The sequence below is a fragment of the Ailuropoda melanoleuca genome, chromosome 4 (genome assembly GCF_002007445.2).
Source record: "Ailuropoda melanoleuca isolate Jingjing chromosome 4, ASM200744v2, whole genome shotgun sequence".
NCBI classification, from domain to species: domain Eukaryota; kingdom Metazoa; phylum Chordata; class Mammalia; order Carnivora; family Ursidae; genus Ailuropoda; species Ailuropoda melanoleuca.
Window position 1 is genome coordinate 131,141,154 of NC_048221.1, and position 13,262 is coordinate 131,154,415.

Sequence of the window (13,262 nt, forward strand, 5' to 3'; positions counted from 1 at the left end):
TCTAAACTAAGAAAGGAAGCTCAGAGAAAGGCTGCCTGGCGTCCTGATTGCACAGCCAGTTAGCTCTGGGGCTGATACCCAATCCCCAGGCTCCCTGATGCCCACTTCTCTCTTAAAGTAGACATACAGATAGGACCTGTCACAAGTTTACCTTTTTGTTAACATAAGGCAAACCCTTAATATTACACTGAATCATACTGAAGTGGCTGTGATTCTAGACCAAAAAAAAAAAAATGATGGAATAATGACAATTTCATATGGCGCAAATCATCCCTTTCTGAATATCAGAAAAAGCTTTTCCAATAATATTAACCAACTCCATAAAATAGTACAGGGGTCTCAGAGCACAGAAACCCCAAGACAGTGGCCCACATGACCTCTAGTTGGGGACAATACTAATTGCCCCCCAAATTCTAAGTTAAATATAAAATCAACACATGGGGATGAGCTCAGGCATATAAAAAGCAACTGTGACTAATATGGGCAGAGTTAAATATCCACAAGGGAAAAAAATGGGATAATCATGTCTAAAGATGGAAGATCCTTTAACTAAAGAAGGGTGGTGGTTGGTGGAGGGGGGAAAGAGAAGCCCCAAAGGCAGAGATTAGCAGTGTCTGCGGCTTGGACCCATCCAATGGCAGTGAAGGCTTTCTCCCTAAAACTGAACCAAACTCACCAGGATCCCAGACTCAAGTTCCCAAACAGCTCAGGTGACACCCTCCAGGAAGCCCTCCCTCTCTCTCTCTCTCTCTCTCTCACACACACACACACACACACACACGTCAGCTGACTAATCTCCTGTTAGCCTAAAGGCTCCCTGAGAGCAAAGACCACGTGTCAGTCTTTCATTCCCAGTGCCTTCCCTGAGCACACACTCCAGTAAGCATGGGCCAAACGGCAAGTAGAACATGAGCAAGCTGAGACAATCTCCAGTGGAGGAGGACTGGGAGGGAGGAAATCAAGCCTGGTGAGACAGGTCCTTGGGTGAGTCACTGGCCTTCCAAACCACCATGGAACTGCTGCTGAAGACGCTAACACAAATCTGAGGATGTGGAAGAAGAGGTCGCCGGGTAGAGACAAGGAATTTGAAAGAATTAAAAGACAAAACTCTCCCAAAGTGGCCTGATCCCGCTCAAATCAAGCTCAACGTCAAGGACGGATCACACAGCAACAGGCAGGGCCAGAGGTAGGTCGGGATGGCGGGCTTCCTCCTCGGCCCCTCAATCCCTGCTCCTCGGCCAGCTCCCCTGTGCCTCGGGCCGTTAGCCGCTGACTCAACCCTCAGGCAACAAGAAACCCGCCATCCTACCACGCGGGATGAACAACAGAAACGCAATTGTTATTCTGCTCCAACCATAAAAGCTCAGGTGAAAGGATACAGGACTCTAGCTCTCCTTCAGTACCCACCAGCTGAGAGACATTCCTGAACTCCTGTACAACCACAGGCTGCCCACTGCACCTGCCACTCGGGCTCAAGGAAGCGCCCTAACAATCTGCTCCAGCTTCAAGGGCATTCTAGAAAACTCGGCTCTGTAAACAAATGTGCCTGCTTTGTGGGTCAGGGAAGGACAGGGACATACATAGTCAGCGTTTTCCCCTTTCAACTCACATACTAGAAAAATCAAAGTCCAACAGAGTTTGTTGCTCTTTGCCTCTCCAGATGAACTCTGAGTCCTTAAATCTACTCCCCAGCACAGTGCAGCAGGAGGCAGCGGGGATGCCCTGTTCAAAGCACAGGCTCTGGAATCTGGATCCCGGGGTTCTCAGTCCAAGTCCATTATTCACTGCATGCACTGGCACTTTTCTTGAGAACCTCAGTTTCCTTGTCTTAAAGCGCAGACAGGAATAAAACCCTCGCTCATTGTAATGTTGTAAGCAATCAGTGAGATTATATAGGTCATGCACTTACATAGCAGCTGATTATTATCATTACTGTTGCTCTTATTACTATTATCATTACCAATGTCATTGCTAGTACTGTTACTATTACTATTACTATTACTATTACCGTTACTATTACTATTACTATAGAAGCAGCCTTCAGCTATTTCACTACTAATTGGGAAATCTTTAATAAAACTGGATCCCAAATTCCTTCGCTATGCTTCAAAACTATACTTATGCCAACATCAAAAAGGCATTTTGGGGAAAAGAAAGCTTTTTTAGATGGGCGGGGCTGACACACATGTATGAATAAACCACCAGATTTAAAAGTGACTATAAACCCTGTTCGGTTATATCCGTCTCAGAAGGCACGGAAATGTTGAGGGATGAGTCAGAGTTCTCTTCATCAGATAACCTCCAGACGACGTCCTTTTTTCAATGAAATGCATCTGCAAACATAGGAAGTTGTATAATAAATCCATGCGCTTTTCCATTCAGAAGGATCTCGGGGAAAGAACTCAGGCTGACAGCAGGAGTTAGAGTCACCATACATCTCCAAAATTAAGGTTTTAGCTAAATTCTCTCCACCTGGGCTGGAATTGCTCCGTCACTGCTCTGGAAACGAGTATGTATGTCTTCCTTCAGTGGGAGGGGCTTTTAGAGAAGAGGCAGACATTACTGTCTCGAAGGCGATTTTTAAATGGCGGCTCATCTTATAGTTGCTGGCATCACTTTTTCCAGTGGTTAAAGTTTCACTCCTCTGGCCATAATGAATCACGACTGTGTGTTTGTACAACATTTCTCCTTTCTTCCACTCACGGAGTGTGTCTCTGCCTGTGAATGTGGGGCTTTGCTCTGCATCATTTTCAGGTGATGAGGTTTTACCTCAACAAGAGAAATTATAAAATACAAAATACAGACTAGAAGGATATCTGTAAGGGCCCACGCTTCGTGCATATATGCTAACTCAAGTATGTCCTAAACGTGCACACGTTTCATCAGTTTACGCTGGACATGATCTTTCTCGCTGCCAACTACCACCAGTCTCCTGAACAAAAGAACAAGCCCATTGTTGATGTTTACCCAAAATTCAGAAACGAACCAGCAAGGGCTCTTGATACTCCAAAAAGAGCATTTCCCTTCCAAACCGATTTTGAACATACTGACATGCACTTAACTTGACATAAAAACATACAGCCAAGACATTCTCCATACTGAATTAGGCAAGTTTATTAGGCTCCTAATTTCCATGTCTAGAACACAAACATGGATTCACATGCATTGTCTCATTTTGTGGATCTTACATGCATGTAGTCTTCAGTCAGCTGGGCCTTGGATTCTACTTGTCAGTAATTTACAGTTAGCTCAATGTGAGTAGATGACAAACACAGAATGATACATAAGCCGGAGCAATAAATCCCACCTGATACCATTTACCTTTTTTTCCAAAATCATATCACAACTCTCCCTTGTAAAAAATAAATTTCAGAACAAGGCATTTAATTCACTTCACTGAGAAAAATAAAGAAGATTCTATCATTTTGGAGCAATGAATGTCCAACTATGGCTGAAAGGTACACCCTGAGAATTAAATGATTTTAACGAACCCATTGAGGTTTATAAAGCTGTGTTAACCTAACATCAGGAAGGGACACAAGATACAGGCACAAATGTCCCTGCTCATTTTGCTGTGCAGTTCTCCAAGGATGCGGTGTTATAAACATCCTCGTTGTCTTCGATGCTGGAAGCATCTGTGGAATCAGGCTCGCTCACCACAATTCCCACAGAAGAGAGACTGGTAAGGAAGGCGTGCATCCGCTGTGCATAAATATCCCTAATGTTAAAGTAAGGGAGCTCCTGACACTTCTCCGGTGGGTCCTCACTGCACTGGTCCACGTCAATGTCCTTCTGCTTCTGGTAGTACTTGGAAAACTTGTTGAAGATAATGGTGATAGGAAGGGCCACCACCAAGATGCCACAGATGATGCAAGTGCTGGCAATGAGCTTCCCGGCCAAGGTGACTGGGTGGGTGTCTCCGTAGCCCACAGTAGTCATGCTGATGGTGGCCCACCACCAGCAGATGGGGATGCTGGTGAGGCTGGACGTGTGCTCATCTTTCTCCACAGAGTAGATGAGCACAGAAAAGATGGAAATGCCCACAGACAGAAAGAGAAGCAGCAGCCCAACTTCATGGTAGCTGTGTCTCAGTGTGGCACCTAGAGACCGAAGTCCTACTGAGTGCCGGGCAAGCTTGAGAATTCGGAAAATCCTCATAAGCCTGAGGATTTGGACCACCTTGCCCATGTTCTCAATGTCCTCGCTCTCTTCCTCCTTGGTGTCCACAGCCAAGGTGGCATAGAAGGGGATAATGGAGACAAAGTCAATTATGTTCAGAGGGTTCTTCCAGAATTTCTTTTGACAGGGAGCAGCCACCAGCCGGATGGCGAGCTCACCAGTGAACCAGGCGATGCACGCGATCTCCACACCTTCCAGCACAGGGTCCTCCACCTCCCTGTCCTCGTTCTGGAACTCCGACATGCTATGGACACACATGGCCACGATGGAGGCCAGCACCACGCTCAAGGAGGAGATGGCGATGAGCTTGGCAGACAGGCAGTAGGCTGGGTTTTCCATTCGAATCCAGATCTTCTTCCGGAGCTGACCGAATCGCAGCTTGTCAAACTTCTCCAGCTCCTTCTCAAACAGAGAAGACTCTTCAAAGGAGGAGTCGGTACTTACGTCGTTGCTCTTCTGGTCCCAGTCCTTCTCGTGGTTTTCCTCCTTGCGCTCCTGGTAGCGATTGCTGCAGCAGGAATCGATGAAGAGCTCGTTGATGCCCCAGTACTCGATCTCCTGGCAGAACGAGAACACGCACAGCTCCTCCATGACGTGCAGCTTGCCCGTGTAATAAAAATTCAAAACATATCTGAACAAGGAGGGGTTCCGATCGAAATAGTACTCCTTATCGGCCACGCTGTAGTCATCGCACAGCTCCAGAATGGCCTCTTCCGAGTGGCAGGTGAGCAGCTTTCCGAGTCTGGTGTGAGGAAACCGCAGGAGGGTGCTTTGGTCGACGGACTGCTTAAAGCCCCCCACGTTCAAGTTGACAAGTTCCTCGTCTGGTCCAGGGCGATGGAAAAACTCACCAAACACCATGGTGGACACGGGAGGCAGGGAGCTGGATGGGAAGGGAGATGAGGAAGTTCACGCTGCACCTGGAAGGAGCACAAGACGGCATTAGCACTGTCCCGTCGTGCCTTGCCAAGCTTATTTTAAGCTGCCCTTTCCAGGATGATGGGCTACATGAAAAGCAAAGCAGGAAACGGAATTAAAAGGAATACAGCGTTATGCATTTGAACTGGAAGAAAAGCAACACAAAACAGGTTGTTTTGCAAGAGCTGGGGTTGATAGATTCATTTTTCTTTTAGGAAAAAGAAGACTGCCATCGCCTTTTCATGAACCTTAATTCCTACTTCTTTATTTTCTAAGCATACAAAAGTTACCTCCCACCACCCCCTCCAAAGAAACAATGCACAGATCACTTACACGATACCAGGCTCTCCAGTCTCAACCACGAGGCTCCCGCATTTGGGAATGCTCAGCTCAGACATGATAGGCTGGTTGCCGCCCGTCTTGTAGCTCACCTCTCCCTGTGCCAGGACTCAGTCATGCACCCGCACAGACGGCCCTCCCCTCTGCTCTGACCCTCACCCCCAACCCACACATGACCAGGGGCTCGGCTCAGCTCTTACAAAAGATGTAGCTTTTCCCTTGTGCTCCCATGTTTCACTCTTTTAAGAGAAAGTCTATCCCTATGTTTGGATGTGGACAATCAAGAGGATATAATTATCTCCCTGTTCTTAAGTACCCAACATCTTAAAGATATAGTTACACTTAATGGGATGCTGTTTCAGGTACATCCACAGGGAAGAAAGTGACTTGGGAAAACCTCTATAAGTTAATTGCAATATCGGTTTCCTGACACATACGTACTTCTCTTCCACCTGCTCCTTCTCCTCATGGACTGTCCCCCACACACTCCCAGTGGCTCCACAGATGCCGAGTCTATACTGGTCCAGCACACACTGTTTCTAGTTGTGACACTGACTACGATGCACCGGTTCTCTTTCTCAGAGAGAAAGTAATAGATTTTGACCATCACCCAATACAATGGTGCTCCCTCAGAGCAAATGGTGCAGATTAAAGAAAGGTAGGAGATTGTCAAATATTAAATTCCCACAGGATACTGTTCGATGCTTTGTAAACATGTTGTCATTTAATCCCTCACTTCTAACACTTCACAGCAGTGTACAGAAAAACAGACACTTGGAAATGTTGGGTTAAAGATCACAGGATAGGTAAATGGTAGAGCCAGGATTTAAACCTGGGTTGGATTAGCCCCAAACCCATGATACTTTCACTATGTACACCCTCTCCCCCACTTTCTCCCTTATTATAATCCAATGATCCAATGTGGGAAGTGCTATAACAGAAATGAGTCAAGCATCTGTGGCATTTTTGAAAAGAGCAATGACCCTTGTCATTGGTTATATCTGGCTCAAATGTTAAAGGTGCAAGCAGAGTTGACCAAACAAGGGGAAAGGGCATTCCCAACAGTGGACACCAGAGGGTGGGCAGAAGCCAGACTGGGAAGAATCTTGTATAGCAGTCTACAGAGTCTAGTCTCTACCTGTAGGCAAGACCACTACATGGTCTTAATCAGTTATTGGACACAGTTATCTTTGTGACCATGACTTAGAAAGTCCCTGCTGGGGCGCCTGGGTGGCACAGCGGTTGAGCGTCTGCCTTCGGCTCAGGGCGTGATCCCGGCCGTTGCGGGATCGAGCCCCACATCAGGCTCCTCTGCTATGAGCCTGCTTCTTCCTCTCTCACTCCCCCTGCTTGTGTTCCCTCTCTCACTGGCTGTCTCTATCTCTGTCGAATAAATGAATAAAATCTTTAAAAAAAAAAAAAAAAAGAAAGTCCCTGCTGATGGCAGGGTGGGAGTTTGATGGGGAAAAGGCCAGGGTCAAGGAGACCGGGCTGCAACAGAACAGGTGAGAGGCAGGGAGAGGCCCCCCCACTTGTACAGCGGCGGTTGTGTGTAAAGAGGAAGGGACAGAAATCAAGAAAAGTTTATAATGTTGAATCAGCAGTGCTTGCTGACTGACTGGAAGAAAAGGAGAGGGAGGCAGAAAAGTGAAAAGAGGATGTGTTTTCTACTCTGCGTAAGTGGCTGATACGGGGACACCATTAGAGGGGGCAAAAAGGTCAGGAAGGGATTTTTTGTCCCTTATGCTTATGAAAAGCCAAGGCTGTCAGTGAGACAAGAGATTCCTCCTCTGAGTAAGGCACCAGAAGACACAGCCTCAAAGTTCAGCCCCCTGCCATCCACCCCAGGAGGAGGCCCACGGTCATAAAGCAAGCATGGGCACTTGCTCTCTAGACACTAACTGAATGTGTTCCCATGAGTGTGTTCCCATGAAACCAGAGACCACAGCATAGCTTGACATACCAGTTAACAGATTTGCTGACCTCTTCAAAATACTTGTGTGTTTTTTTTCTGCCTCTGCTTTCTATTTTTAGCTAGTATCTTCTTTGACGGACCTAAATCAGACCTCATGGCTTGGTCCAAATATTTACGGAACTTCAGATCTCTGAAAGCAGGCTTGTGCTCATGGCAAGTATTAACAGTAAAACGTTCCAAGGAGCTAGTTTTAGCTAAGCTGGCATTAAGACTTTAATGGACATTTTCTTCTGGTGGCTTATTTTTCATTTCCTTGGCTATTCTGGAAAGCCCCGGTGATAGAACACCAGTGTCTGCCTTCAAGACACACCTGCAGAAGCCGGTCTCATAATCAGTGGGTGTGTAACCCATTCCCAGATCATTCTGCAAGTCACTTTTCTAAAGAACACTGTTATCACCCTTAATGTCGGTCTTCCCACTCTGTCCTCCTTGCTTTTTAATCACTCTGTGCCAGTGAAAGAGAGCCCATTATGTGGCCCATTCATGCCACAAAGTCTCATCATAAAAGCAATACACATGGTAAAATAAGGGGCTCCTTGTTGTGGGGACTTCAGCAGAAGGAAAAAGGAAAGCGTCTCTGGATCAGATCAAATGCTTGAGCTCACAGTGCAAGCTGAGATTTTCCCAGGCATGGTGGCCAGAGAAGGAGGTTTGGTTTCCTTGCCTGAGTCCATCCCACAGCAGCCAACAGGGGGCAGGGAAGAAGGAGCTCCCACCTCTACCTTCTACCTCCGGTAGCTAGGTTCCCTGGAATGCAGACAGTCCCTTGCCAATTACACACTTCCTTCTGTCATTTGTCCCTCACTACCACCCTGGGATTTTGCCAGTGAAGAGGCAGGATCAGAGGAGATGAGTGGACATCACGCAGCCATTAAGGCTTAGCGCAGAGGTGCAAGCTCTACCGATTCCGGAGCTTTCTACAGCACACTACCTCGCACATCCAAAGTGACATAAAGACAGATACTGAACGTCATTATTTCCAAGATTCCTATTTTAGACCAGTGTCTACTTAACAGCCATTCATTTATTCTTAGCCAGAAAACATTTACGAGATCAAAGGTACACTTATACATATCTATGTATATTTACGATTTATATCAACTACACATTTATAGTTCATTTATATATGTAAACATATGCATTTATTTATATATGTAAACATATACACATTTATATGTGTATTTATAAATACATAAATAAGCTTTAAATATATTAAAGCATTTTCTTTATGCATGTTCATGTGGTCTGTAATCCAAAAATTAGACTGCATACTCTATTAATGAGTTTGTGGGGAAGCAGGGTGGGGGAATGCAAAATGAAAGAGAACACTTTTGGAGGGGAATCTGACAAGATGTAGCAAAACTGTACAGGCATTTACCCTTTCCCCAGCATTCTCTCTTCTAGAAATCTCTCCCAAAGAGAGACAAAAGTTGAAAACACTTGCATAATTGGAAACAACCCAAACAGCCATCAGTAAAAGATTGGCCAGATAAGCTATGGTCTATCTCTCTATATGCAACGGAGTGATTTCTAGGATATGCTACTTAAGGAGAGGGAAATTATGTGTGTATACATGCATAGACATATACATATGGACACACACACACACACTTACATACAAAAAAAGAACAGCAAAAGGACAAACTGAAAATGAACAAAGTGCTTCCCTATATGGGGAGAGAGGGAACAGGGTATAGGCGACAGTGTTGGAAGCTAGACTTGGGAACTGTGTAAATATTTTACATAATTATGAAACAAAATTTAATAAAAAAGAAAAGGACAATCTCTAAAAATTTAACCTTACTGTGTATCAAACTGGTCATTAACCTCAAAGAGATAAATTATTTCCAGATTTTTTAATTTAATTTAATTTTAATAATTTGACTGTACATCCATAGTGGTATACACCCTAGGACAAATAAACTCTAAACACCTTAAAAATATGTTTAGTATTCATATTGTATTACTCAAACTTTTATGCACACACACAGAGGGTAAAGCAAATAAATGATTATATTAATGTCATAAAGAACCCCCAAGATTTCGAATGCAAGATAAAAGAAATACAAATATAAAAATCAAAGAAATTAAAGAAAAGCCCAATGATCTTAAATTTGAATTGGAAATAGCATTATGAACTGAAAATTTAACTTTCCCTAAAGGAAAATTTTATTTCCACTGAAAAAGCCTACAACAAAATGACCAACTCTGGTGGATGATGTGAAGCGTCACTTACATCTCCCATTTAGAACTGAGCCACTCATTCTCACACCTGCTGGAAGTGTTAATAGCTAAGAGCTCTCAGTTAAGTCCCTCTTTGGGAATCACCCTCATTCAAAGACAGCTGTCTTGCCCAAGGTCAGGACACTCCTTCCCCAGGCCAGTTCACATCCAATGACTTATGTATGAGGGGGCTATAAAGACCCAGCACCTTTTTCTCAAGGTAGGGTCCAGAGCTCCCATAGGATCAGCTAAGATTTCTGTTCCAACCTCATCACAGTTCAACTCTTCTCTTTGTCCCATCCTACTTCTTTCATTTCCCACTGGAATTGGTCCCAAGGGCACCCCCAACAAACTTCCTGCACACAAATCTCTGTCTCAGTCTATTTCCCCAGGAACCCAACTGAAGACACCAAGTCAAGACCAATTAACATCTCAAGTTTGTGCAGATTGAGGCATCAAAATATAATTTCTCACTAAAAGAACAAGGGCTCCCTAGAGAAATAGCCAATCCCCAGTCTGGGGTAAGAAATACCCAAGATAAATGCAAGCTGGTACAGCCATGCTGGAAAACAGTATGGAGGTTCCTCAAAGAGTTAAAAATAGAGCTACCCTACAACCTAGCAACTGCACTACTAGGTATTTACCCCAAAGATACAAATGTAGTGATCCAAAGGGGCATCTGCACCCCAATGTTTATAGCAGCAATGTCCACAAGAGCCAAACTATGGAAAGAGCCCAGATGTCCATCGACAGTTGAATGGATAAAGATGTGGTATATATGTGCAATGGAATATTACTCAGCCATCAAAATGGATGGAATCTTTCCATTTATACCAATGTGGATGGAACTGGAGGGTATTATGCTGAGCAAAATAAGTCATTCAGAGAAATGAATAATTTCATATGGTTTTGCTCATATGTGGAATATAAGAAATAGTGCAAAGGATCATAGGGGAAAGGAGGGAAAATTGGATGGCAAGAAATCAGAGAGGGAGACAAACCATGAGAGACTTAACTATAGGGAACAACCTGAGGATTGCTGGAGGGGAGGTGCATGGGTGGATAGGCATTAAGGAGGGCACATGATGTAATGAGCATTCAGCATATGCAACTGATGAATTACTGAATGCTACATTTAAAACTAATGATGCACTATATGTTGGTTAATTAAATTTAAATTAAAAAAAAAAGAAATACCCAAGATAAGCCTGGACTATCCTCTTATACTAGAAAGTAAGGAACCCATCAACAAGGACAGGGATAGAGTCAAAAGGACTCAGGGCCAACTTACGGAGACTCCCGCTGGCCAAAGACGGTAAATTTGTGTGTCAAAAAGAAAAAAAAAATTTCCCGACAGACTGAACTATGTCGAGTATGTTAAAATCCCTGAGTTCATAATAATACTTTTTAAGAAAGAAAGAAATACATTGGTTACCTTTGGAGGGTATTAGAGTATCAGTTCATTATTCTGGAATGTGAGGAAAAAAAAGAAAATCAAACATTTATCCTGTTTTCCTATCATCGAACTTTACATCGAAAACCAGGGATGTACTGTATGGTGATCAACATAATTCCTATCCAAATATTAGCTGCCTTTTTCTTTTCAGAAATTGACAAGCTGATTCTAAAATTCATATGGAAGTGCAAGAGACCCAGAATAGTCAAACAATCTTGAAAAAGAACAGAGTCAGAAGACTCATACTTCATGATTTCAAATTTTGCTACAAAGCTACAGTAATCAAGACAAGGTAGAGTTGGCGTAGGAGACACAGGTAGATCAAGGGAACAGAATTAAGAATCCAGAAATAAGTCCATATCTATGGTCAACTGATTTTCAACAAGGACGTCAAGACAATTCAATCGGGGAAGAACAATCTTTTCAATAAATGATATTGAGATAACTGGACAGCCACATGCAAAAGACTAAAAAATGCCCACCTCATATCATACACAAAAATTAATTTATCAGTGAATCAGAGACCTAAATATAGGTGCCAAAACTATAAAACATGCATAAGAAAACACAGGCATAAGTTTTTGTGACCTGGGATTAAAATGATTTCTTAGATATGACACCAAAATCATAATACAATAAAAGGAAAAATAGATAAGCTGACTTAATCACAATTAAAAATTTTGTGCTTCAAAGGACACTGTCAAGTCAAAGGACAAGTAACAAGAAAATGAAAAGACAACCCCCATGTTGAAAGAAAATATTTGCAAATCATTTATCTGACAATGATCTAATATCCAGAATAAAGAACTTTTACAATTCAACAATAAAAAGACAAATAATCTATTTAAAAATGGGCAAAGGGTTTCAACAGACATTTCTCTGAAGATAAACAAATGGCTAAAAAGGCCATGAAGAGATGGAACATCATTTGTCATTAGGAAAATGCCCATCAAAGACACAAGATAACACTTCACACTACTAGGATGGCTAAAATCAAAAAGTAATAATAATACAAGCATTTTACTATAATGCAAGTGTTAGGATATGCAGAAATTGGAACTTCATGCATTACCACGGGTGATGTAAAATGGTACAACCATGTAGGAAAACAGTTTAGCCCAGTTCTGAAAAAGCTAAACATAGAATTAGCATATGATCCAAAAATTCCACTTCTATTTCCAAGAGAACTGAAAACATGTGTTCAAACAAAATACACACATTAACGCTCATAGCGGCATTATTCATAACAGCCAAAGGGGGGAACACAACCCAAATATCCATGTCCATTAATTGAGGAATGGATAAAGAAAATGGTCTATCCATTTGATGGGATCTTATTTGGCCATAGGAAGGAATGAAGTACTGATACTACAACATGAATGAACTTTGAAAACATTATTCTAATGAAAGAAGCCAGACCAAAAAAGGCCACATATTGTATGATTCCGTTTATATGAAACATCCACAACAGGCAAACCCATAGAGACAGAAAGTAGATTAGCGGTTGCTAGGGGCTGGGAGGAAGAGAGAATAGGGCATGACCAATGTGTTTCTTTCGGGGGTCATAAGAATGTTCTGGAATTAGATGGCTGTACAACCTTAGAATATACTAAGAACCACCGAATTATGCATTTTAGAAAGGTAAATTTTATCATAAGAGAAGTATATCTCAATAAAACTGTTATGTTAAAAGGGATCCCAGCTAATGAAGGAATGATAGAATTAAAGCCTCACTATTTTGCAAGTCATCATGGAATAACAGATCCAGGCTGCTAAAACCCAGATCAAAAGCTGATGGGGCACTTTATAACAGCTACATCAGAATAACAATACTGAGCCTGAAGTCAAAGAAAGAAACAAGACACAGCTTGTCTCTTGATGGAAGTATATACACAGTTCTGCAGTATTTCAACGACAACCACCAATCAGCCCTGAATTTTACTGAGAGACTAGAACTGCCATTTGAAATCAGATAGAGATTTCAGAGGAACATGTGCAATGACACAGCAAAATCCAGACTGTGGGAAACTGTACGGGACAGACAGCACAGACCAGATAAGCGATGTGGCAAATGGATCCAATGTGTGGGCTTTGTATGAATCCTGATTTTAACTAGACAAATGCTTAAAATATATATATATATATATATATATATAATATATATATATATAT

The 13,262-nt window shown here is 42.7% G+C and overlaps 1 protein-coding gene across 10 annotated transcripts in view; it reads right to left on the reverse strand.

Annotated features, from left to right (window-relative positions):
* Window positions 1-2,047: 2,047 nt before the first annotated feature.
* Window positions 2,048-13,262, reverse strand: part of KCNS3 (potassium voltage-gated channel modifier subfamily S member 3) — a 39,075-nt gene continuing 27,860 nt past the window's right edge. For all 10 annotated transcript variants that reach the window (XM_011219421.3, XM_034659874.1, XM_019794962.2 and 7 more), the window contains one exon: window positions 2,048-5,099. In XM_011219421.3, the coding sequence (XP_011217723.1) occupies window positions 3,565-5,040 (1,476 nt within the window). In that variant the 5' untranslated portion in view covers window positions 5,041-5,099 and the 3' untranslated portion in view covers window positions 2,048-3,564. The remainder of the gene's footprint in view (window positions 5,100-13,262) is intronic.